Raw genomic sequence first — 26,377 nt, 5'->3', positions numbered from 1 at the left:
CAACCAAATAAATAAATAAATTAGATCCCATGCATCCTGAAAAGCAGAGCAGATGGATGTTCCTCTAACAATGTCAGCAACTCTATCAGACCAAACTGGTGATCTGTTTTACAACATGTTTCCATAAAGACAATAGTTCTGTCTGGAGTGTACTGTTAATTCTAGCCCAGTGACTGATTGTTCACTGTTTCTGCACCATCCTGACAGCTAGTGCAGTAATTAGCAATTAGTTGAGGTTTCTGTGGCATTTTCTTTCCATTGTCTGTCATCTTTTGTCTTCCTAAGGTCAAAAGCAAAAACACTACATGAACGAATCCCTTTGACAGGACTGAGCCAGCTTCCCAGCATCCCACAGATTGCAAAGGTGAGCCTTGCCTTATGCAGAATTAAATCTGTAGCGACCAGGACAGGGTTTCAACCTAACCTTGACTAGTGTTCCTCTTTCTTATTGCATTCATTTCTGTAGACCATTCTTACAGTTTCCTTTAAAGCATCATAACAGTAGTAAAAATAATCCAATGGCAATAATTATCCTAAGAACTAGGGTTACCAGAAGTCTGGGAAAACCCGGACATGTCCTCATTTTAGATGACTGTCAGAGTGCCCAGATCCTTAATGAAAGAAAATATAATTTTACAAGCAGCTCTAGTGGTCGATGGTAGTGTACTGTACAATGCAATATGTAGGACCTGAATTTGATTTCATGGGTCAGATCTTCTTCTTCCTGGGCTGGCTTCAGCACCGTGAAAGCAGTGTTCATAGTCCTTGGTGGGGAGGGTCATAGTCATTATACAGTGGTGACATCTAGTGGCTGGATGCTGGACATACGATTGCTGGGTTCTGGACCGTTCATCGCAATGACTGAGTTAAGTTGAGAGTGGATTGTAAAACAGGGGAGAAAACATCCATAGTTGCAATTGGAGTCTCATGGGAGGGGGGTAGTAATTCTATACGGGACTGCCTAGTTTTAAGGGGCAAGAACTGCAGTTATTTATGCACATATGTGAACAGGTGTGTGTAGATGACCATGTTACGCCAAGATGCAATGGTGCATATATAGCAGGTAGGCGTTATCACAGGACAGAATTTGGGTAGAGTATGGACAAGGCATACCCTTATATACACAGATTATGAAATCTTATAAACTTAGCATGTTCTTTTACTATATAGGTGCAAGCTCTAGGTGTGCACCTATGATGGTTATACTATAGCTAGTCTACTATAAAGAAAAGTAAGTACCTAATTTATTATATATATTTATTATATATATATATATATATAAAAACCTAGTTTTATATTTTATATATATATATATATATATACATATATATATATATAGTACCTAGTATATATGTAAAAGGTCTCCAATAGGTGCTTCTCTAGCTCCTAAATTTAGCTGTCCCCTTTGTAGAATTGCCTTCTTTGTGCAAGGATCTAACATATAGTCCTGATTCAGCTGGAGGCTCAAAGGAGTAGGAGAAAACTGCTGGGTTCAAAAAACCAATAAAAACTATAAAATCTGGCACAAAAGTAGACCTCCACAACCAACAATTCAGATGCCCAGAGCAGACATGCAGCCCTTTCCTTCCAACATATTCAAAATTCAGGCATAAGAGAAGTAATAACAAGCTCTAGTCAGCATGATGTAGGTTTTAGATTTTTATATTTCTTTGGTGTCAGTCACTTTCTTGTTTGGTCATTTATGCATCCTGTTTCTTCCTGTTTTTGGTGGACAGGCTTTGTGTGATGATGCCACCGGATTGAAGTTTTATCCAGTGCTTTACCCAAAGGTGAGGTGATATAACATACAAGCACTATAAAAGAAATAACTCTTCACCATTTCAAACCATGCTGCACGGAAAGTTTATTTTTCACCATTAAGAAAATCATTGATCTTGAAGTTTGTCTTATACTTACTTTAGATGTCCAGTTTCAATGATAAGCTGTGATTACCTCAAAATTAAATGTACAAGTAGGAAATGTTGGCACAGCAGATTTTTGTACAGATCTAAAACTTGGTTGAAATGAAAGTATATTCTCCACAACTGTCTGTTATTTTGTGACTGATTGCTTTCAGAGGATTTTCTATATAGAACCTCCATGGTGTGACCTCACCTTGACCATTTCATTCAGTTCTGGTCACCGTGTCTCATACCAGAATTAGAAAAGGTTCAAAGAAGAGTGATCAATCAAAATGATAAAAAGTATGGAACTCGTTTCTTTTTTTTTTATCATTTTAATGTTTATTAATTTTCATTTTCATAATCAACAAAAATCAACATTTTAACAGTTACATTTCAAATTAGCTAAAAGTAAAATATAATTAAATCATTAAATAAAATTTTCAATTGTACTGTTATTTAGTCCACAATATTGAGGAGTGAGCTTAAGAAAAATCGGTATAATTATAATTCTCTATACATTCTTGGGTAAACAAAGAGTAGACCTGAATCACACCTAGGTCCCTACTAATTAAGAAGCTTCTTGTTACAAGTTGCTAGGGTTAACAGCAGTAGAAACCTCTTTAGCGGAAATAAATCTTGACAATTGTGAAGATTCAAAAAACACATATCTAGTTCCCTGGAAATTAACTATACATTTACATGGAAATCTAAGTACAAACGTTGCCCCCAATTTTAACACCTGGGGTCGGAGAATTAGGAATTGCTTCCTCTTTTTCTGGGTTACTCTAGATACATCTGGATACATTCTAATTTTATTCTTCATAAATTCTATATCTTTAAATTTGAAAAACATTTTCAACAACCAATCCCTATCAGATTCCAATGCTAGTTGAACAAAAAGCGTAGCCACAGTCATCTGTTCAGAATCTGATCTTTCTAAAATATTAGTCAAATCTAGTACGTCCAAAGTTCCTTCCACAGGATCCTGTTGTTCTTCAGCTATTTTCTTCTTTCCGATTGGAAGATAATAAATTCTAACCACTGGTGGGTAAGATGTTTGTGGTATTTTCAAAACTTCAGTGAGATACTTTTTGAATAGGTCAAGTGGTGAAACCAATTGCAATTTAGGAAAATTAATTAACCTCAAATTTTTATTTCTTGACGCGTTCTCCAGCATTTCAAGTTTAAAATTGATATTCCAATTATCTTTCATTAATAGCTGATTTTGCACATTCAAAGTGTCTAAATTTTGTCTATGTTGAAGGATATCTACCTCCATTTTATCAACTCTTTGGTGTAATTTTTTTGTGTCCAGTAATATCCCAGAGCAATAAGAAGTTAAGTTTTGCATCTGTGTTCCCAGTGAGGTCTGCAATTCGGAAATAGCTTCCCATATTGAATTTAGATCTATCACCGCTGGTTTTTTCAAGGGTACTATTGCAAATGGTTTAATTTTCACAGTACCTGAAATTTGCTGTTCTGGAGATTGACTCTGCTGGTCCCCTAGCAAACTTGCAAACTCACGCTGTGGCCGTTGTATTCCTCCGGCGGTCAGGACGTTCTGGACATCCTGGTCTTGGTCTTCCCCCACTTCACTGTCCTCCGAGTCTGCCGCCTCACTTGCCTCTCCCATCGCACTCGGCGACGAACATGGGCGTGGCTGCACTGGCGTGCTGCGCTCCTCCGGGGAGAAGCTGACCGCCTCAAAGGAGGTTCCCGAGTTCACTGTCAAACTCGTGCCTCCAGCCAAGGCTCTCTCCTCCGGCTCTCCACCCGGGCGTCGCTCGACGAAAAAATCAATCGGGCCAGGTAAATTTCCTCCAGACCCGGGCTCCGAAGGGAAAACCCGAGTCTTGGACTTTCGTTTAACCATTTTTAATCCACAGACCCGACGGCGTTCCTCCGAGTTCTTCAGGTCGCCATCTTAGTTAGCCAGAAGAATCTTATGGCATTCCCTTCTGATCTCCCTCTGCCTCAGAGATGAAAGTCTCCGCCAGAGAGCATATCTTTCACTCGGAACTCGTTTCTTATGAGAAAACGCTAAAGAGGTTAGGGATCTTCAGCTTGGAAAAGAGACGGCTGAAAGGGGATATGACTGAGGCCTATTTCACCTGAGTGGTGTAGAATGGGTAAAAGTGAATAGATTTTTCACCCTTTCAGAAAGTACAAAATTCAGGGGACAATGAATGAAATTACATAGGAATACTTTTATCGCAAATTGAAAGAAATATTTTTTTACTCAAAGAATAGTTAAGCTCTAGAACTCATATCCTGAGTCTGAGGTAACAGTGGTTAGGGTGTCTGGGTTTAAAAAAGGTTTGGACATGTTCCTGAAGGAAAAGTCCACAGTCTGCAATTGAGACAGACATGAGGGAAGCCATTGCTTGCCCTGGAATCAGTAGCACAGAATATTGCTACTATTTGGGTTTCTGCCAGGTACTTGGAAACAGAACACTGGGCTAGGTAGACCATTAGTCTGACCCAGTATGGCTATTCTTATGTTGGCTGGTTGGCTGTTGATCCCAAAGGAAGGTCTATATCCTCTCATAATATAAGGCCAGATAAAGTGTAGATTGGAAGCTAAATGAATAGACATTATAAAAAGACCAGTAGTAGCATGTTTGAAGCATATCGAATGTCCTGCAATCATTTTGATGCCGTAGCACATTAAACTTGGTGCTGCGACTAGAGGGCAATTGGAAGTGCGTGGATGTCGGCATAATGACATCACATACATGCATGATGTCATAGCGTCAATGTCCACACGGAGGCCCTCCAGCCACAGCCTTGAGCCTATTTCTATGCCAGTAAGGGTTACTGATGGAGGAGAGGTGCAGGGAGAGGAGAGACGCCGGCTGACAGCCTACAGGACATGCCTCTTGCTGTGAGACAGTGCCTTTCCTCGTCGCCAGTGTCTGGCGGCACACAGTTTGAGATATACTGTTATGGTTTCTACAAGATTTATTGACTTTCAGCTTTTTGTAAGTTGTGCTGAGCCATCACAGAGATGCCATCTTTGTCCATTGTTCCCTGTGTGAACGTAGGGGCAAGTGAGGTTCCCTGCCAAAAATAGCCTGGACAGCCTTGTGAGGCAACATTGTATCAGCACCAGTTAGAATCAGTTCTGGTACACTGGACCTTCTTGGAAGAAGCATCTGCACCACTGGCCATTGTAATACTGGCTTTCAGACATCTGGTCTGTACAGATGCACTGCTCAGCACAGCGTACACTTTCATTGGTTATTCTGTTCGTTTCGTTTCCCAATTGACTATTTAATCCGAGTATTACATTCATAAGGGAGAAAGACTGCGAAATAACACTTGGCATTGAGAATCAGACTCATGAGGCAGGCCTTATGGCCGAAACACGTACGTATCGAATCTTAACCACAGTAAAGATATTGAGCATCACAGGTCACCTTCTCTGTTTTCTTTTTACTTCCACCTTGATAAGGTAGGATATCCTGTTTGGGTGCATCTGTACAAAGACGATCCAGAGTTTCAATTGATCAGAGAAACTCCCTGTCCTGCTTGTCATTAGATAGGTACTCGGAGGAGTTGTGAGTGGACATGGTGGTGTTTATTCCATCTCTGTTCAACATCAAGATAACTAAAATCCCCACCTTCTCAGCGACCCTTCAGAGGTGATTAGCAGTGCTATGAGCATGAGAAGAAAAGATTTATGGTTGTAACTGCTCCCCCCCACACCATTCTCCTGACACCAGAGAAGCCTGATATTCCTGGCTGAGCAGAGGAAGTGTCTGTCACAATCCTGAACTCAGGCCTAGATCCTCTAAAAGTCGCATTAAAAACTGACGTCTGCTGTTGCACCCGTTATAGCAAAGATTTTAAAAAAGCATGTCATTCTCCAAAAAGCGCTCATGCAAATGAGGTTGGCAGAGAGTAGCGAAGATTTGCTAAATTTGCTTGTGTCCATTGCTGGTGATAGCGATGGGCATATGCATAGAAAAAAGGCAACCCTCTCCCCTCCCCCCAACAACAAAGAATCGAGCTGCAATAACCCTCTACCTGACAGCAGGAGAGAAGCCCAATCTCTCCCACCGCCAACCAACATACCCCTCGGCATCAGGAGAGATGTCCAATCTCTCCCGCTGCCAACCAATACATCTCCCAACGCCCCTCGACAGCGGGAGAGATGCCCAATCTCTCCCACTGCCAACTGATACCTCACCAACCTTGGCAGCGGGAGAGATGCTCACGCTCTCCCACCACCATGCAACACCACCCCTCTGTGCCTCCGACAACCCCCGCCCTCTCCTTTTGCTCAATGTGTTGTGTTTCTAGAGAACTTTCAACAAGTTGCATGACATGCCAGTTTGCCATGCTGTGGAACATGTAGACAAACATGATTTAATGAGACGGAGTCAACTTGAGTTCAGCCGAGGGAGATCTTGCCTTACAAATTTGCTTGACTTCTTTGAAGTTGTGAATAAACATGTGGCTAAAAGTGAAACGGTTGATATAGTGTATCTAGATATTCAAAAAGCTTTTGATAAAGTTCCTCATGAGAGGCTCCTGAGAAAATTAAAGAGTCATGGGATAGGTGGCAAAGTTCAGTTGTGGATAAGGAATTGGTTATCAGATAGAAAACAGAGGGTAGGGTTAAATGGTCATTTTTCTCAATGGAGGAGAGTAAACAGTGGAGTGCCACAGGGGTCTGTACTGGGACCGGTGCTATTTAATTTATTTATAAATGATCTGGAAATTGGAACAACGAGTGAGGTGATTAAATTTGCAGATGACACTAAACTGTTCAAAGTTGTTAAAACGCATGCGGATTGTGAAAAATTACAGGCAGACCTTAGGAAATTGGAAGACTGTGCGTCCAAGTGGCAGCTGAAATTTAATGTGGACAAATGCAAAGTGATGGGAAGAATAACCTGAATCACAGTTACCGGATGCTAGGGTCCATGTTAGGGTTTTAGCGCCCAAGAAAAGGATCTGGGTATCATTGTAGACAATACGATGAAACCTTCTGCCCAATGTGCAGCGGCGGCCTAAAAAGCAAACAGAATGCTGGGAATTATTAAAAAAAGGATGGTTAACAAGACTAAGAATGTCATAATGCCCATGTATTGCTCCATGGTGTGACCTCATTTAGAGTATTGCATTCAGTTCTGGTCTCCTTATCTCAAGAAAGATATAGCGGCACTAGAAAAGGTTCAAAGAAGAGCGAACAAGATGGTAAAGGGATGGACCTCCTCTCATATGAGGAAAGACTAAAACGGTTAGGGCTCTTCAGCTTGGAAAAGAGACGGCTGAGGGGAGATATGATTGAAGTCTACAAAATCCTAAGTGGAGTAGAACGGGTACAAGTGGATCGATTTTTTGCTTCAACAAAAATTACAAAGACTAGGGGACACTAGATGAAGTTACAGGGAAATACTTTTAAAACCAATAGGAGGAAATTTGTTTTCACTCAGAGAATAGTTAAGCTCTGGAATACATTGCCAGAGATTGTGGTAAGAGCGGATAGAGTAGCTGTTTTAAGAAAGGTTTGGACAATTTCCTGGAGGAAAAGTCCATAGTCTGTTATTGAGAAAGACATGGAGCAAGCCACTGCTTGCCATGGATCGGTAGCATGGAATGCTTCTACTCTTTGGGTTTTTGCCAGGTACTAGTGACCTAGATTGGCCACCGTGAGAACGGGCTACTGTGCTTGATGGACTATTGGTCTGTCCTAGTAAAGCTATTCTTATGTTCTTATGTTTTCCTGTGCTAATTTTGTACAGTAAAAGCTTTTTCGAGTCATGGTGACACCAGGGGTCTCCAAACTTTTCGCCATGAAGGCCACATTGGTTACTTCAGCACTTTTCAGTGGGCCGTAGTAAAAAGAAAAAGGTAATAACTCTAGATATGAGTTTTATTGAAAGAAGAAAATTTTATAAACTAGTTACAGAGTATGTGAGATTAAATTATCGTATATTAATGACGACGAACACTAGTAGCAAATTCTCATATTTTTATCACACGTTATAATAAAACCATTAATACGAATGATGGAATATGCACCTTTAAATATAAATGTATGCAATTACAAATTGAGTACTACACTGCACCACTGCACGTATTCTTATGGACAATTAACCATAATGACTAGATGCAATTGAAAGATTAGTCATAGTGCCAGAGCTACCTACAACACCGCGAGTTGACACTGTCGATCGAGGCCGAGCTAGTACGAAGAAATACCGCGAAGTATACAATTACGATTCAGTATTAAATAAAGTTGTGAATAATATTAATATTAACATAATATAGAATATCAATATATTTTGAACACAATTTTAATGAATGCATTTGAAATCTATCAACACCCCGTGGTGTTTTTTTGTGGATACTCATTGGAAAATTAGTCCAATTAGCACATTTCCGCACAATTCTTCCATGGGCCAGATTAAATCATATTGTGGACCGGATGTGGCCCACAGGCCGTACTTTGGAGATCCCTGCTCTAGGGGTCATTTTACTAAGGCGTGCTAACCGATTTAGCACATGCTAAAGATTAGCGCACAAGGCGCCCATAGAATATAATCTTTAGTTTGTGCTAAATCAATTAGCGTGCACTAAATCAGTAAAAGGACCCCCTAGATACTTCAAAAAACTGAGTTGTCTGTTCTTCACTTTATTGCTTCTTCTTCTTTTGGTCTTATTTGTTGGCCTCCTGTTGTTTGGAAGAAGGGCACCTTCACACCCTTCCTTACCCCTGCCCATTTATAGAGTAGAAGCCAGGTCCGGGAACTAAATCTGAATCTCTCACATGAATACTGTTAGGCCATCCTGTTATCACTAAAATCTTATCTTCTTTTGGTAATAAGTGTCTTTAAGTCTAGTTTAAAAACTATACTTTTTAAAAGTGCTTTTGCAATATAACCGTCCTTTTAAAGATTTTTAACTCCTTTTTATCTAGTCTCCTTGGCTAGCCCAACCATTCGGCTTGAGCTTTTTTGTTCCCTACCCTTCCGCTCTTCCCTTTTTTGTTCTTCCCCCTCCTCGTGTGCCAGTTCATTTTGGTCAGTCACATTTGTCAAGAAAGTATCTTTTGATGTCTCCCTGATGTAAAGTTCTTGGTGTGTTCTTTGTCCCTATATTTTGTATCTCTTTTTATTATGTAAAGCTGCCTTGATTACGGATAAGGCGGGATAACAATTTTAATAAACTTGGAAACTATCTCTGGGAGAAAGGTGACTAAAGTGGTGGGTCCAAAATGTTGAGAATGGCAGATTTTTTTATGTCTTGGGTTTATAAACAGTCTGAAAAAGTTACACATTTGAACTCCTGTAACTTTTAAAAAATGTTTTCACATAAATGGATGGGGAATAGACTGTTACAAATTATTTGTTGTAACAGAATTCATTACAACCTCATTTTTTTGGTTTCTGATGATTTTAGTCACCTTTTTTTCAGACATGGTCATATATTTTAGGGCCCAATTTACTGAATGACGAATTGCATAAAAAACTTTTCAATTTGCTTAAGATTTATGCATTTTTTATTCTCAGAATTATTCACTTTTTCAATATCTTAACAATTTTTTCATATCAATGCCAAGAGCCTTGTCTAAGTTCCTGTGCTGTAAGTTTATTTTGAAGTCATAATGCACTGACCTTAGTAATGAAGTCTTTAGACGCTGGACCCTTTCATTCCTGTATTACTTTATAACAGGCTTCCCAAATGATAGTGTCCTATGATGAACATGAGGTGAATAATACGTTCAAGTTTGGTGTAATTTATCAGAAATTCAAGCAGGTAAGTGGCTTTTCTTTTATTATTATTTATTCATAAGCTGTGTGTGTGTGGGGGGGGGGGGAGGAATCCACGTAATCTGATGTGACCAGGAGTACCCTGGTTCATTCCATAATTCAGCTCACATCTATAGAAAAAATAAAATATTTTCAACAGTGAAGATGTATACTGAAATCAATATGTTTTTGTTAATCAAGGTACTTATATATCGCCCTTCGCAATACCATCAAGGCGGTTTTTACATTCAGGTACTCTTAAGTATTTTCTCTATCTGTCTCGGCGAGCTCACAATCTACCTATGGTACATGGGGCAACAGACTTGGCTAAGTGACTTGGCCAGGGTCACGGAGAACGCTACAGGGATCAAACCTGCAACCTCAGGGTGCTGAAGCAGCGACTCTAACCACCAGGCCGCTCCGCCTCCTTTGTTCTAGATTTGCTGTATGTATTGAGTTTTCACCTACAGCCTGCTTCCCTGAGTAGACCCACTCATACTATCCGAAGCTAAGCTGGGTTGGGCCTGACTAGTGCGTGGATGGGAGATCACGTGGTAATACCAAGTGCTGTAGGCTGAGGGTCCCTATGTTGGGCAGCAGCAACATAGTGGAGCCACACATTATATGGGAGAAAGTAATGGCAAACCACTCCTGTACTCTGCTGTGAAGCATCACAGGGTGGATTCTTCGCTGTGCAGGTTGCCATGAGTTGGTGGCTGACTCAATGGTATCATCCATCCATCCACTGAGCTTCTGGATTTAACTCGCGCCTTTTTTTTTTTTTTTCCCCCAGTAGTAGCTCAAGCTGAATTTCATTCAGGTACACTAGGTCTTTCCCTGTACCCAGTAAGATATTCTAACTTAGTAGCAGAGGCAATGAAGAGTTCAATGACTTGACCGAGATCACAAGGAGCTGCAGTAGGATTTCAACTGGGCTTTCCTGGTTGTCATCCTGGTGCTCTAACCAGTCGGCTGCTCCTCTTTACTTGACTGATCAGTAAAGCTTGAGGAAGCAAAGACGGAGGAAACATGTGAAACTAGTGAGCACTTTTCACGTTGCCCATTGAATGGGGAAGAGGCTTTGCTAGAAACCTTAGGCAAAAGGACTCTGTAGGCTTCACATTTCCAGTAAGTATGAGGTGAGGTATGAGAAAATATAGTAGATCTAAAGTGTGTTTTTAATCTGAAATGTATGAATGAACATAATAACTTCTAATTTTCCTTTATGCTTCCTTTACCATCCCTCTGCTGACTAAGGATGTGTACATGGCAAAAACTTTTGGCTTGTTTTCTGCTTACTTTGGACTTTTTTCATGATTTTTAGAGTTTTGATTTATTTTGCATTTATTTATTTTTAGTATTTATATACCACTTATAGCCTAAGTGGTTTACATTCAGGTACTCAAGTGTTTTTCCCTATCTGTCCCAGTGGGCTCACACCTGGGGCAATGGGGAATTAAGTGATTTTCCCAGGGTCACAAGGAGTAGTGCGGGATTTGAACCCACAATCTCAGGGTGCAGAGGCTATAGCTCTAACCACTATACCACACACCTGTTTGTCTCAATAATTTTTCTCTAAAATGTATTAATTTACTTAGCAACTTACTTCAATTTAGTGTAAATTTTTTTAAAGGTAAGCTAATTACCCTCCATGAGAACTATATGAATTCCATAGGACACCACGATTACTTGAGGGGTTATTCTCATTCTAGTGATACACACCACTCAATTTTCCTGTAACTTAAAGTGGCCATATTTAGTCCTAGATGGAATTCGAAGGGAAATATCCAGTTTCCACATCATCAGAATCTAGATGTTAATTGAGGGCCTTACTAGCCTCAACATAGACACTGTGAAAAGTGCTCTACTGTCTCACAGCCAGAGGATATGGCTGAGGCATGTTTTGCTCTTGCACAGCTGGCAAGCATGCACTTCTACACCCCTTGCATTGGAGGCCAATGAAGAACACTCAATTAGACACACTTCCCAATCACTAATAAGCTGGCTAAGTGATCAAAGAATGCATTGTTTTTGATGTTAGTTTCTGCTTAAGAGCAAGTTGGCATAACACACCAGTTGGCTGACAGCATTAGACACGGAAGCTGCGTGTATAATGAAAATTCTGTAATTAGCTAAGGCATTCAATACAGATACAGAAGAATCAACTCACTAATTTGTCAAGGATTATTCTGGAAGACTGCCTAATTATCCACACTCATAATTCTTTTTCATTTCTACTGAAACTAATGCCAAGAGGCTGATACAAAATTGTCTGATTTTCAAATTAATCCAACTTTCCGGATAACAAGAGGATAACAATACCACTGCCCTGATTAAAGCAAATCATTGTGTTAATCATTAACATAATCTTTTGTCCTGGGGGACTCTGTCTGCTTTAAAATGCTGTTTTTCACTAGCATAGGCTGTGATTAGTAGGGCATATTAGTTTTGAGGAAATTCTCTAAGGTGGAGATGGGAAAGAATACTGTATTTACAATTATTGCAAAGCAAAGGCAGTATTTAGGTTTCTTCAGCCCTGACCTCTATGAGCTCTAATGGTTGATCCTGTTCTGGTTGTCCCATTGTGTCTTTGAAAACTTGGAACTGTAAGGCCAAAGGCGCGACGGAGGGAAACTAAAAGTGTCTCGGGGCTGGTGCAGGTGGCAGGTGTCAGTCCTGGGTCTAACTCAGCAAGAAGGGATATTCAGTGATTTTGAGAGGTAATATTCAGCCCATGGCGGCAAGTGATTGGTAAACTCTGGATGCTGCTGCTACCTGATTTATGCCTGGATATTAATTTTTGCTCAAGGTGGCTTTCAGCATTATTATTTATTCAGCATTATTATTATTCAGCATCTACTAATTCAAGTAGAACAAAAAAATTTACATTATAAGTAGACAATGGACATGTTCCTGGTTACAAGGAGTGTCAGCTGATTAGGGCTTCCCCTGCCGACTCAGCAGATCACAGCTCCGGAGCCATGATCAAGATGAGTCAGCAGGAGGGAGAGAAGCAGTGGCATCAGGAGATTCCCATCAGGAGGGAGAGCACCAGTGATACAGGGAATTCCCAGCAGTAGAGAAAGCAGCAGCGGTGGTGGCAGGCGATTCCCCTGTGCCACTCAGCTGATCATGGCTCCAGAGCTGCAATCAAGATGAGCCAGGCAGGGAGAGCAGAGGCTGCCTGCTTAACTGCGGGGTTTTATTTATTAATTTTTTTGGGAGGGGGGTAGAGGAAAGAGCTATTATGCATGTGTGGTGTGAGTGCACAACACACACACACAACAGCTACAAAAATTTAATTACAAATGGGGGAGGGGGGTTCCCTTTCATGCATCACAAGGAAATCTCCTTGTAATGCATTTGCATAGCGTTCTCAGTGGCTGCTACGAGGATCGGTAGCAGCCACTGAGAACCCTTTTGAACATCGAGAGGAGAACTTCTATGCCAGTAAGAATGCTTTAATGAGTCTTAATGGCATGGAAACTCTTGAGTATTAGGGACTTGATAGTTAGCATAAACGGCAGGGACTGGAACTTTTTTTGGTATCTACTGAGATGTGTTGCTTGGATCTGTTTTCACTTATCCCATTATAAAGGCGCAACCTAAGTTATATTTATTTCTTTTATTACTGTTTCTATGACATGCAAACTCTTTTGTAGCTGTGGAGAGTGAAAAGCAATGAAATTAAATTGTCTAAAATTTATTAGGCTGCATAAAAATCAAAGGAAGAGTGATATAATTAGTTTATGGGTGCATGTACATGTTAGACCAAAGTCCATTTCCAAGTTCAAGAAAAAGTATACTGAAAATGTGTTGGAAGGCAGTACAGGCTATTCTAAATTTTCATTGCCAAAATGTGTCCTTAGTAGCATTTCTTTGTTAAGATGCTGGCATGAAGAGGGAATTTTTTTTCCTCTTTGACAATGCATTCTCTCTTTAGACTTTAGAGGAAGAGCTGTTTGGAAATAACGAAGAGAGTCCAGCATTCAAAGACTTCATGAATTTACTGGGTGACACAGTGTTGCTTCAGGATTTTAAAGGGTAAGTAAAGGAAGGGTGATATCTATGACTCAGTGTGTTGGCCCTTGTGAGATGGCAAGGCTCTATGCCAGCAATCTTCTTGAGATTTGTGGCAAATTTATGAACTGCCACTAGTTTTAGCAGTTCGCAGTATCTCAATACAAACAAGGAAGAAGCTAATTCTGATATCCAAGTTATGTGAAACTGAAGAAAGAACATGCAGAAATAACAAGAACATTCCAGCTATGCATTATTCTATAAAATGGCACCTAAATGTGATGGTGTTCAATTTGCAGGTGGGTGGAATATGGGTAGGGCATACGGTTACTGTAATGTATGTGTTATATGGAAATCCATGCATGAGGATTTACACAATTTGTATGGGTGGAGTACATGGTTGCACATAGATAATACATGCATATTTTAACTACCGTGTTTCCCCGAAAATAAGAGTGTCTTACATTAATTTTGGGCCCAAAAAACACACTAGGTCTTATTTTCGGGGTATGTACATCATCATCTCTCCCTTCCTCTCCTTCACCCCAAATCTTCCTCTTTCCTTTCTCTCCCAAACATGTGCAGTATCTTTCCTCCCCTCCCTCCCATCCCCGTGCAGCAGAACCCTTGCCCAGTTTCTCTCCTTCCCTTCCTCCCATCCCTTGTGCAGCAAAACCCTTGAGCAGCCACCGCCGCGCAGCCATATACCTGCTGACCCTCCATCATTCCCCCCCCCCCCAACTGCGAGCGAGCCTTACATACTGGTACCTCCCTCCAAATCAGCATCAGGCCGGCAGTACTCTAAACAGGCTGCTTCAGCCTTGTCCGCCAGTGAATTCCCTCTGCCGCGTCACTGATGATATCATCAGTAACGTGGCAGAGAGAATTCACCGGCGGACAAGGCCGAAGCAGCTTGTTTAGAGAGCCTGACATTGATTTGGAGGGAGGTACCGGTATGTAGGGCTTGCTTGCGATCGGTGGTTTGGATGGGAGGGAAGGATGGCTGTGCGGCAGTGGGGTGGAAGTGCTGCTGGCAAATCCCGACTAGGGCTTATTTTCAGGGAAATACAGCCATATACTTATATTCTACGGAGGACAGTATGTGCTTATGAAATATAAGAGGCCATTTTTATCGAGGCACTTTTTTTATAACCTAAATAAGGATGAGATTATTTTAATTTAAACTTAGACAACGATTGGATTGCTTAAATCTGTACCCCTTTTTTTCCTTTTGCGATTTACCTTTGTTCTCTTTTCCATCAGCATATTGTATTTCTCCCCATGCTCTATGTGTATCTTCTTGTTTGTCTTTTTGGTAATCCTTGAATTTGAGTTTTTTAAATGCATTATTTATTTATTTTTAATGTAAACTGCTCAGATGAGCGGTATATCAAGATTTAAATAAACTTGGAAACCTATAGAATAGAATACCATACCATACATTTTCTTCTACAGTATCCTGCAAGTTCCGACAAGGATTCAGTGTGGTTTACAACAAAATTTCTAATCAGTGGTCATGAACAATGAATTACAGTTTTGAAGAAGTAGAAATGTCTTTGCATTTTGAAATTATAGGTTTGAAGAGAAGAAATGAGTCTCTAGCATTCTTCTAAAGTTGTAATATGTTTCCGGTTGACGCAACTTTTCTTGGGAGGCTCCAGACTGCTGCCCTCTAGGCACTCCTTTATAGCTTTAATCTCCATATGACTGGGATGATTCAGCAGAAGCTGGCACACATCTATGGAGTACAAACCTCAGATTGGAGTATACTTAAAGAGGAAATTCTATTTATGTCACTTGAAAAATCGGTGCTGAAAAAATGTGCACTTAATGCTATTCTATAAACCGCTTCCAGAGCTAGGCATGGTTTATGGAATATGCCTAGTGCCCTTCCAAGTGACTAAAATTTAGGAAAGGCCATTTATACCAATGAAAATCCGACATAATTATCTGCGCCTAAATTGTGCATGGAACAAGCATATTCTATAGCAGAGTGCCTATCTTTTAGGAACGCCCATGAGCCACCCATGCCTCTCCCCTATCAACACCCTCTTGAGATCTGTGCACTAGAATTATGCAAACCACTTTATAAGATATGCTTAGAAAGTTATGCGTGCAAAGTCTAATTTGTACCAATTAGTGACAATAATTGCTTGTTATTTGACAATTTTTGGCACTGATTAGCTTGTTAACGAGTATTGCACACAGTTCTGGTCGCTGCACCCCAGAAAATGTATAGTGGAATTAGAAAAGGTTCAAAGAAGATTCAAATGATAAAGGGGTTGGAACTCCTGTTGTTTGAGGAAAGACTAAAGAGGCGGCTGAGGGGGGGATATGATTCAGGTCTGCAAAATATATACAGTGATGTATTGTTGTAAAATGCCAGACAGCTCAGGGCTGAGGGTTCTGAATGGCAGTGAGGAGCCGGAGGCCGTAGACCGTAGACCTAATGGAGGCTGGACAGAGAACCAGATGGTTCAGACTATGGAAGCATAGCCACATGGTGAATTGCTAAGTGAGGAGCAGCAAATGGAAGTGTGCTGTAATACTAGAGTGCCCCCTTCCTGACGAAGGGAGGCCAGCTTTTAACAGAACACTGGGGTTGTTTAGAGCGTTCACACTATAATGAATTGATTTCAGCGTTGTACCATTGCCTCCAAACTTGAGTATCTTCTGTTTTAATCAGATATTTACACACATTTTTTGTTTTTTGGAAGGCAGTAAGAGGGACTTTGTGGTGCAATGATGGTCCCTCATTACAACCAGCGCTGGTATATTTGATGGTACTACTGCACTTTTTGATTGGTGACTGAGCACTTTATGACTTTTTTTACAGCACTTTGAAAGCACTTTGTGCACTTTATTTAGGATTTTTGTAGTTTTATTTATTTATTTAAATTAATGAAGCAAACTTGTGGAGATAGTTTTTTTTTTAAATTATCTACAATTTAACACAAGTAATTATAGTAGTTGCTCCTTGCGTTTGTTTAGCCTGATATGATGATGCCTGTTAGGTTTCTGTTATACCTGGGCAGGCTGGCAGTCATGCTGGCTTGAAACATTTCAAGCCCTAGCCTTTCACTTTTATACCATCAGCAATGTAAAAGGCCTGAAACAAATCCTTAAAAATCCATTGGTTACTTTTTCCTTCAAATCAGAATTGATATACAGTAAAACCTTGGATTGCAAGTAACTTGGTTTGCAAGTGTTTTGCAAGACAAGCAAAACATTTTATTACATTTTAACTTGATATACAAGCAATGTCTTGCAATACAAGTACATACAGTATACACACATCACAAATGAGCCGATGAGTCTTCTCTCTGACATTGCAAGAGTGTAGTGACTGTTCTAAATGAGCGAGGTCTTGCAATACATTACATTACATTACATCAGGGATTTCTATTCCGCCATTACCTTGCGGTTCAAGGCGGATTACAAAAGGTTAATTTAAAAAGACATAATTACAATGATTAGCTAGAGAGGTAAGTTGTAGATCTTAAGAGCATTTAGAGGTCGTGTTGTTATTGCTGTTTCAGGAATTTCTTGAAAAGTGTGGTTTTTATTTCTTTTCTGAACGTCCTATAGTCTGGGGTGGTCATCAGAAGGTTGGAGATCTGGTTGTCCAGTCTTGCGGCTTGAGTGGCTAGGAGGCCGTCGTGTAGTTTTGTTCTTTTTACTTCTTTGATTGGGGGGGGTATGAATGGGGAGTGCGTTTTTCTGTGTCTGGTACTGGGTGCTTGGATGAGGCGATTGTTCAGGTATGATGGGCTGTCTCCGTGTAGGGTTTTAAATAATATGCAGTAGAATTTGAATTGGATTCTTTCTTGGATTGGGAGCCAGTGTGAGTTGATGAAGGCTTCAGTGATGTGGTCATGTTTTTTTCAATGAGTAGATGAGTCTCAAAGCTGTATTTTGGATTGTTTGGAGTTGTCTTATCGTGGTTGCAGGACATGGAAGGAAGAGTATGTTACAGTAGTCCAATATACCTAGTATTAGGGATTGTACTATAAGTTGGAATTGTGTTCTTTCAAAGAATTTTCGGACTTGTCTCAGGTTTCTCATGATTGCGAATGATTTTTGAATTGTTTTATTTATTTGCGGTTGCATTGTGCAGCATCTGTCTATGGTCATGCCTAGTAGTTTTATGGTGGTTTGGATGGGATATTTGGTTGCGTTTATGTCTAGGATGGTTGTGGTTTGGATCTTGTCATTTTCTAGGAGGATGAATTTGGTTTTGTCTTGGTTGAGTTTAAGTTTTTGATTTTCCATCCAGGTTGTGACTGCTTCAAGTGTTTGGTGAAGTTTGTCTGTCATGGTAGGTTTAGAATGATCGTATGGGACGAGGATGGTGATGTCATCCGCATAACTATAGGAGGTTATGCCTAGATTATCCAGATGCGTTCCTAGAGAAGCAGTGTAGAGATTGAAGAGGGTAGGGGATAGTGGGGATCCTTGTGGTACGCCGCAGGGGTTTGACCAGGATTCTGACTTTTCTTTGTTTGATTTTACACTGTAGGTTCTGAGTTTTAGGAATCCTTCAAACCAGGAGTATACTTTGTCTGAGATGCCTATTGCATCTAAGATCTGTAGAAGGATGTTGTGGTCTACTAGGTCGAATGCCGCCGATAGGTCCAGTTGTATGAGTAGCATTTTTTTCCCTGTATTAAGTTGTTGTCTGACGGTATCCATAAGGGAGCCTAGTAGTGTCTCTGTGCTGAAGTTTGTTCTGAAGCCTGATTGCATGGGGTGGAGTAGGTTATGGTCCTCTATGTAATTGGTGAGGAGTTTGGCTACTAGGCCTTCTATAATTTTGACATATAGCGGAATTGAGGCTATAGGTCTAAAGTTAGATGGGAGGTTTTGTGGTGCTTTTGGGTCTTTTTGGATTGGGGTGATGACAATTTCGCTGAGGTCAGCAGGGAATGTGCCTTCTGTGAGCGTGAATTGGATCCATTGTAGAGTTATGGTGCGGAATTTTACACTAGAGGTGGTAAGGAGATATGAGGGGCAATGGTTGAGGTCACAGGAGGCATGGCTGTATTTTTTGTAGAATTTGTTGAATTCTGACCATTGTATGTTAGGGAATTGAGTCCAAATTCTGTCTGCTGCGATTGCCTCTTTTCCTGTAGGGTGGATTGTGATTGGATTTTGATGGGATGGGTTAAGGATGAGTGTGGCTCTGGTGTTGGTGATTTTGTTCTTGAAGTGTTCTGCTAAGAGGGTGGGTGATGGTGGAGGTGTGTTCGTGGTGGTAGTGTATGGTTTGGTGTCTGTTAATTCTTTCAGGATTTGGAATATTTTTTTGGAATCTTGGGTTTCCGTGCCTATGAGATTAGTATAGTAGCTTTTCCTCTTATCTTTTAGTAGATTTTTGTATTGTTTGTTGATTTTTTTCCAGTCGGTTTTTGTTTGATCTTGGTTCTTTTTTCTCCATTTTCTTTCTAATCTTCTACACTGTCTTTTGAGTTGGAGTAATTCATTATCAAACCATTGGTCTGATTTCCTGCTGGTTCTGGTTTTGGTTTGTAGGGGTGCCAGATCATCCAGGATGTTGGTGGATACATTTTTCCAGTGGGAGATGAAGTTTTTTGGGTCGCAGTCTTGGATAGTTTCGTCTACATTTGACCAGAAAATGGTTGGGTCTATATGTTTGCGTGAGGTATATGTGGTTTTTTTTGATTGAGGTGTGTGTTTGGTTTTGGTCCAATTGATGTTGAAGTTATAAATGTAGTGGTCTGACCATAGGGATGGGGACCATGTTCCGTTAGGAGTTTGGATTGCTGGATTGGATGGTTGGTGAGACATGAAGGCAGCAATGTCCAGTTGATGACCTTTTTCATGAGTGGTTTGTGGGTTTAGGATCTGGAAGGATAAGGCATTGAGGAAGGATAGACAGTTATTTGCTGGTGTGGAGGTTGTGTCTTCTAGGTGTAGGTTTAGGTCTCCTAGGATGAGGTTATATTCAGCTGTTAGTGAGTTTAGGTAGATGAAGTTTTCAAATTCAGGTCTCACTGTGGTCCAGTTTCCTGGTGTTATGTAGCAGAGCAAGCAGTTTAGAGAGTTTTTTAGTGTTGGGTTTGTGAGTTGACACGCTAGGAAATCCATTTGTGGAGTGGATGTTTTCTCAAGAATGTTTATAGTATACGATAGTATTTTGTATTAAAGTTTTTGGGTTGTGGAACGAATCGTCTGAGTTTCCATTATTTCTTATGGGGCAATTTGCTTTAATATACGAGTGTTTTGGATTATAAGTATGTTTTCAGAACAAATTATGCTTGTAAACCAAGGTTTTACTGTATTTATATATATATTGTTTCAACTTAAATCTTGTTCCTAGTTTTCGTGGTGGACTTGATGTGTCTCATGGTCAGACGGGCACAGAATCTGTCTACACTGTCTTTAGGGAAAGAGAAATTATGTTTCACGTTTCTACCAAGCTTCCATTCACTGAAGGCGATGTGCAACAGGTAAATATCATCCAAATGACTTGGAAAAGGTAGAAAAGGAAAAAAAAAAAAATGACTGCATTCTGGTAAACAACTTGAGAAATTAGCATGCATAAATTCAAAGAGTAAGCTTGCACTGATGCCAGAATTGAAAGCAATAATGGCATTCGTTCAAGGTCTACAAAATTTGTCTATTGTTTTTTACAGGCCTTACATAAAAATGTAATGAGCAGGAACACACAGTGATGGATAATATATACTTAATTAAATCAAAGATACCTAAAGTGAATTGACAACTTCTATATTTATTTAAAAATGTATATACCATCTAAAAACCAAATGGTTTGCAGCCAGTAGTGTAACGAGGGTGGTGCCTCTCCCTTACCCCCTTTCTCGCCCCCTCCTGACTCACATGCACCCCTTCCCTTCCCCCTTACCTCTTTAAAGTTCCGGACACGAGCTGCAACCCAACTTGCTGCTCGCACCAGTGTCAGCTCTTCCTCTGACATCACTTCCTAGGTGTGGTCCAGGAAGTGACATCAGAGGAAGAGCCAATTCTGGCACGAACAGCAGGTTGGGGTTGCCTCTCATGCCTGAAAAGTTAGAGGTATGGGGAAGGGAAGCGGTAGTGGAGGGGCAGAGAGGAGGAGGGTGCTGGCACCCCCACCAATACGGTACCCGGGGCAGACTGCCCCCCTTACTACACCACTGTATACAGCAATAAAAAATACATAAAATAAACATCACAAAATAAAATGTTAAAATCTTCACACTTAAATAATTTTGTTTATTTCGTAAGCAATCAAATATATCACAGGAATGCTGTAACAAACAGCTGGGTTTTTAGCCGTTTCTTAAATTGTAACCGGTTTGAGCATAGTCGTAACTGCCCTACCAAAGCATTCCACAACTTAACACCAGCAATTCAAAAAGTCATTGCCCTAGTGTCTGCATATCTCCCTCCACATTATTGGTTCCAATAACTTTTGATTTTTGAATCACAAAGATCTATTTGGCTGATAAGGTACCACCACTTGGTGAAAATACCGTGGTGCTTGATGGGAAATAGTTTGATGAACCACAGAAATCACCTTATGCCAAACCCAAAATGTAACTTGCAGTCAATGTAATTTCTTCAAAACTGGCATAATATATTAAAGCATCCATCAGTGAACATTGTTTGCGGGGCTGTGGAGAACGGGGCACTTATTATCATATTTGGTGGCAGTGCCCCTTAGCTGGGAGATACTGGATGATGATATTTGTGTGGTTGACTGAAATATGCAGAACCCAGATTAATAATAATAACTTTATTTTTATATACTGCCATACCACAAACAGTTCTAAGCGGTTTACAAGGGAAGAGACTGTATACAGACAGCAACATTACAAAGAACTTTCGAAATTACATTGGCATGTTAAGTTTAGTCAGGTTTATCTGGAAGTGTTTTGCAAGCAGCCACAAATAAGACGTCAGAGAAAACGCCGAAGCCAACATGGGCAGCATGTTCGTGGCTGCTTGTGCCGAAGTTAAAAAGGTACGGGGTAGGGGCCCGGGCAGGGGGGAGGAGAGGGAAGGGCAGGTGAAGAGGAGGAGGGTGCTGGTGCCCCGAGGAAGACTGTGCCCAGGTCGGACCGCCCCCCTTGCCTCCCCCTTACTACACCACTGCACCTGCCTCTCACTAGCAATTGCAGCAGTCTCTTGTGGTGCTTATTTACAGCGTGTCAGAAGGCTACAGTATTTTCACCATAGAATTGTTCAACTGGCAACCTAATGACAATTTTGTGAAACTTGTTTTTTTTACCAGCTGAACACAACTCTTTTCTCTCTTCAGCTCCAAAGAAAGAGGCACATCGGTAACGACATTGTGGCAATCATATTTCAAGAAGAGAACACTCCATTTGTCCCAGACATGATTGCTTCTAATTTCCTTCATGCGTACATTGTTGTGCAAGTGGAAAACCCTGAGACCGACAATACAACTTATAAGGTAGGGGGAGTTAAATTTATTATGATTATCGACTCAAAAAAGCGGTAAAGGCCAGGGGAATAATGTCACTGGAGCAACACTCTGGTTATCAATTTTATTGTTGACCCAGTTGATGACCAGAGTGTGACTGTAGTAACATCATTATCCCCCTAGCTGTGTCCACTTTTTGTTGTTTTAGTTCTTCTCCTGTTTCTCCTCTTATAATGTACTGTCATTCTTCTTGAATCTTAGATCTATCATATCTGATCTGTCTCCTATATTCCCTTCCAGTGAGGGAGTCAATGACAATCTTAGGAGTTAGACTTGATTCAGGTCTTACAATGAAGTGTCAAGTGGCTCAGATGGTACAGATATATGTTTTGCACAAATACATTTACTGCACCAGGTGAAACAGATGTTGACGCCTTTTGACTTCCGTACTGGACTACTGCAATGCCCTGTATCTTGGAGTGATTAAGACAAGGTACAGGGCATTGCAAGTGGTACAAAATGCTGCAGCTAGACTGATCACAGGAGCTCCTAAACATGATCATATTACACCTTATCTTCGACAATTGTTCTGGCTGCCTGTGACATTTAGAGTGCAATATAAAATTGTGATCATTTGTCATCAATTTTTGTTTGTTACAATTCCAGAGTATTTCAAGGAAAGGATGACTGTTTACCACCCTAAAAGATCTTTGTGCTCTGAAAATTCAGCTTTGCTGAGAGGCAATGTTAATCCGAAATATGTAGAAACTTGTGTAATGACTTTGTGCTGTGCTTGGGTAAAGTTATGGAATTCGCTGGTAGCAGTTAAGGAAATGTGCTGACAGACGAACTTTTAGAAAATTCTTAAAAACACAGTTGTTCGTTAATTCTTTTTTTATAGAGTCCGACACACCTTGATCGAAAATTTATTGTGAATTTAAATCCTAATGTTTGTTTGTCTCTTTATATTGTTGTAAGCATTATATATGTTTGATCTCACGTAAACCGCTTAAAGCTAGATGGTATAGAAATTTAAAAAACAAATAAATATTTCTCATTTTATCATTTTAAAACTATTCAGGGATCGATATTCAGTGTGGTTTAGGTGGGCAGTGGAGGGATGGTGAAAAGGCAAGCAGAGTGGCTGAATATACTTTGCAATTCTGGTCCAAATGCTAGTCCTAGTGGTTCTACACAGGCATAACCACCTCACAAACACACAAGATCTTATCTTTGGCTTAAAAATGTACGACCACATCTCTGCTTACTACTGCATGTGCTTGGATCGCGTTTATACCTGGCATCATTCACCATGCACTAAAAACAAACTCACCTGAACATATTATAATCTACCTGTTCTCCACCTCCATCTTCACCTTTACCAGGATCAACAACACCCACCAGCTGATCATCCCATCAGCCAAGGGAGTGAAATATAAAAGAGTTTAACACCCTTTTCACATATGCCACCACCAGAACCTAGAACGACCTTCCAACACCCATAAGAACAGAACTGACACTACCTCACCTTCAGGAGAAGACTGAAAGCATACCTATTTGATAAATTCCTCTCTGCACAGTAACTCTGCCTACTGTCCAAGCCTGGCACCAACTATCCTTGCCTCTTGCCCATTTGCATGTTCCTCAATCCAAGGGCAAACCTGTATCTATCTCCTCCCAGCAACTGTACATAGTCTTCCTGTATGATATTGTATCTCCTTGATCTGTACTCTCTGGACAACATCTTGCAACAATGTAACCTTCTTCAATGTAACCTTCTTCAATGTAACATCTTGCAACCCCATGTCCCTGAATGGGCCTCATATCTTGTAAATCACCTTGAACCTGAACTGGATAAGTGCGATCCAGAAATTCTGATTAGACTAGATATCTGTCATTATGTTCTAACTGGGTTTGTTACCAGAATTTAATATTTTTGTTATCCACCTTGAACTCTTAAGTGCTCTGGCAGAATACAAATTGGAATGTAATGTATTCAAATATAATTATCGGCACCGATTAGGCTTGTTAAGTGGTGTGCATTGATTTACACACACAATGTAAGGCACCATATACAGAATTTGGGGGTAAATGCATAAAAGTAGGTTTACTGTTATTCCATAAAGAAGAGTATGCAGCTAGTTTCCTTTATAGAATGGGTTCTAATTAGGCGCTCTCTTGGTGCTTAAGTGTAAGCATTAGAGCTGCCCGATTCAGGAAAAAAAATTTCGATTCGATTCAGCCTATTGAATCGATTTTTCGATTTGATCTTCACCCCTTTTATAGCCTCTTCACCTCTTTGCCTTCTCCTAACCACACTGGTGCTGTGGTGTAAACAAAATAAACAAACAAAGACTTTTCCTCTCTCTGCTAAATCCTAGCTCACGTTTGCAGTCTAACACCAGCTCTGGCAGGATACACATTTCAAATCTGACATTGTAATCACAAAACAGAAAATAAAATTATTTTTTCTACCTCATTATTCAAATCTTGTTGGTCCCAGGCTCTGGTTGTCTTCTGATAACTTGCTTGCCAGGGTCTCCTTCTTTCTTCTTTCTCCATGCTAACCATCCATCTTCTATCTCTGTCCTCACCTTCCGTTTCCCTTCCCTCCCCCGGAGGTCTGGCATCTTTCCTTTTTTGTCTCCATCCACAGATCCACCTTTTCTCAACTACCCTTTCATCCAGCATCTCTCCCTCCTTCCCCACCACCCCAGGTCTACCATAACTTCCTTTCTATTCCCAACTACCCTCCTATTCAGTATCTCTATCCCCCCCCCCACCATCTCTTGTGTCCAGCTTCTCTCCCTTTCAGTTCCTTCCCTCCCTAAATCCCATTGTCCACCATCTCTCTCCCTCTCCTCTGTTTTTAGATCCATTATTTCTTCCCCCCCCCCAAAGTCCGGCATATGTACGTCTCTTTGAACCCTCAATCCCTCCCTCCCTTCATGTACTTCTACACCAGGGCCCCTCTCTCCTGAAGGTCTGTCCCCCCTGAAGGCCTGCTTGCCCCCCCTGAAGGCCTGCACCCCCCCTGAAGGCCTGTCTCCCCCTTTGGAGGCCTGCAAACCCCCCCGAAGGCCTGTCCCCCCTGAAGGCCTGCATCTTACCCCTGAAGGCCTGCCTGTCCCTCCTGAAGGCCTGTACCTCTCCCCCAAAGGACTGCGCACTTCCCTCCCGAAGGCCTGCATGTTCCCACTGGCCTCCCACACACCATTTCCCTAATATCAGCAGCCTGCATTGAAGATCGCGGTGCTAGCGAGCTTTGCAAGCTGCCATAGGTCTTTGGAGCTTTTTCCTCTGCCGCGATCCTGCCTCTGACATTAGAGGAGGGGCAGGACCACGGCAGAGGAAACAGCTCCAAAGATCTATGGCAGCTTGCAAAGATTGCTAGCACTGCAATCTTCTCTGCGAGTCTGGAGGCTACTGATATTAGGTAAATGGTGCACGGGAGGCCAGGGGGGAAGCCGGACACCAGCACTTCCCAACTAACCCTCCCCCACTCGCCCTCTAAAGCAGGTGCGGCAGCGGCCGGCCAGCAAGAGGCAGCACTGCCGCTGCTGCTTTAGGGGGCAAGGGGGGAAGGTCAGTTACCGAATCGGGAGGCCAATTTTTTATTGTTTTAAATCGATTCGAATCGATTCACCCGAAGTGAATCGGTGAACCAATTCGAATCGTGAATCGGGCAGCACTAGTAAGCATTGCTTTCATAGTGCATAATGTATACAGATTGAACAGTCTTAAAAAATAACCCTTTAATTCAGATAATGTAAAAGGTTAGTTGTCTTAATAAAAGGGCACATGCTCATTACTAGGACTTTTGAATATCGTACCTACTAGTTCACAGTTGTTGCCAGGGGCAACAGAGCATCTATTTGGTTCGAGGAACCAAGAAAGCAACCCTTCAGCCCTGTCCTCAAGTTCTCTAATTAATAATATTGGTGGAGCCATCCATGGCTTCTGTGGCCCACCCCATTCTGCTGCCTATGGTTTCTGTGTTTGCTGGCCATACACATCAAATTAGAAAGAATCTGTTTTTCTGGGATTCATTTACACTAAGTTTTGAGAAACTTTATTGGCAGACACACTTGTCCATTTGTTGCCAAAGTAATTCACAAAATGGTAAAAGGGAAGAATGTCAAAGAGGAAATTAAAGGACTGGCTGACATGGTCATTTTCAAGTCACACCAGAAACCATTTTTAAATTAAATTGGATACATTCCTAGAAGTTAATGGTATTTAGGTTTGGTAAGATTCAGATTGCTAGGAGCTAATGAAGG

At 41.0% G+C, this 26,377-nt stretch overlaps 1 protein-coding gene across 9 annotated transcripts in view; it reads left to right on the top strand.

Moving 5' to 3' along the window:
- Window positions 1–26,377, top strand: part of RAP1GAP2 (RAP1 GTPase activating protein 2) — a 358,594-nt gene that overhangs the window by 258,248 nt on the left and 73,969 nt on the right. For all 9 annotated transcript variants that reach the window (XR_004537138.1, XM_033922698.1, XM_033922700.1 and 6 more), the window contains 6 exons: window positions 286–364; window positions 1,737–1,790; window positions 9,591–9,674; window positions 13,611–13,711; window positions 20,028–20,157; window positions 21,972–22,127. Coding sequence is in view for 8 of the 9 variants with exons in the window: in XM_033922698.1 (XP_033778589.1) it covers window positions 286–364; window positions 1,737–1,790; window positions 9,591–9,674; window positions 13,611–13,711; window positions 20,028–20,157; window positions 21,972–22,127 (604 nt within the window). In the remaining variant the exon portion in view is untranslated. The remainder of the gene's footprint in view (window positions 1–285; window positions 365–1,736; window positions 1,791–9,590; window positions 9,675–13,610; window positions 13,712–20,027; window positions 20,158–21,971; window positions 22,128–26,377) is intronic.

Source organism: Geotrypetes seraphini, chromosome 15 (genome assembly GCF_902459505.1).
Source record: "Geotrypetes seraphini chromosome 15, aGeoSer1.1, whole genome shotgun sequence".
Classification (NCBI taxonomy): domain Eukaryota; kingdom Metazoa; phylum Chordata; class Amphibia; order Gymnophiona; family Dermophiidae; genus Geotrypetes; species Geotrypetes seraphini.
The sequence above is the reverse complement of the archived record's forward strand: the minus strand, read 5'-3'. Positions and strand labels throughout refer to the sequence as shown.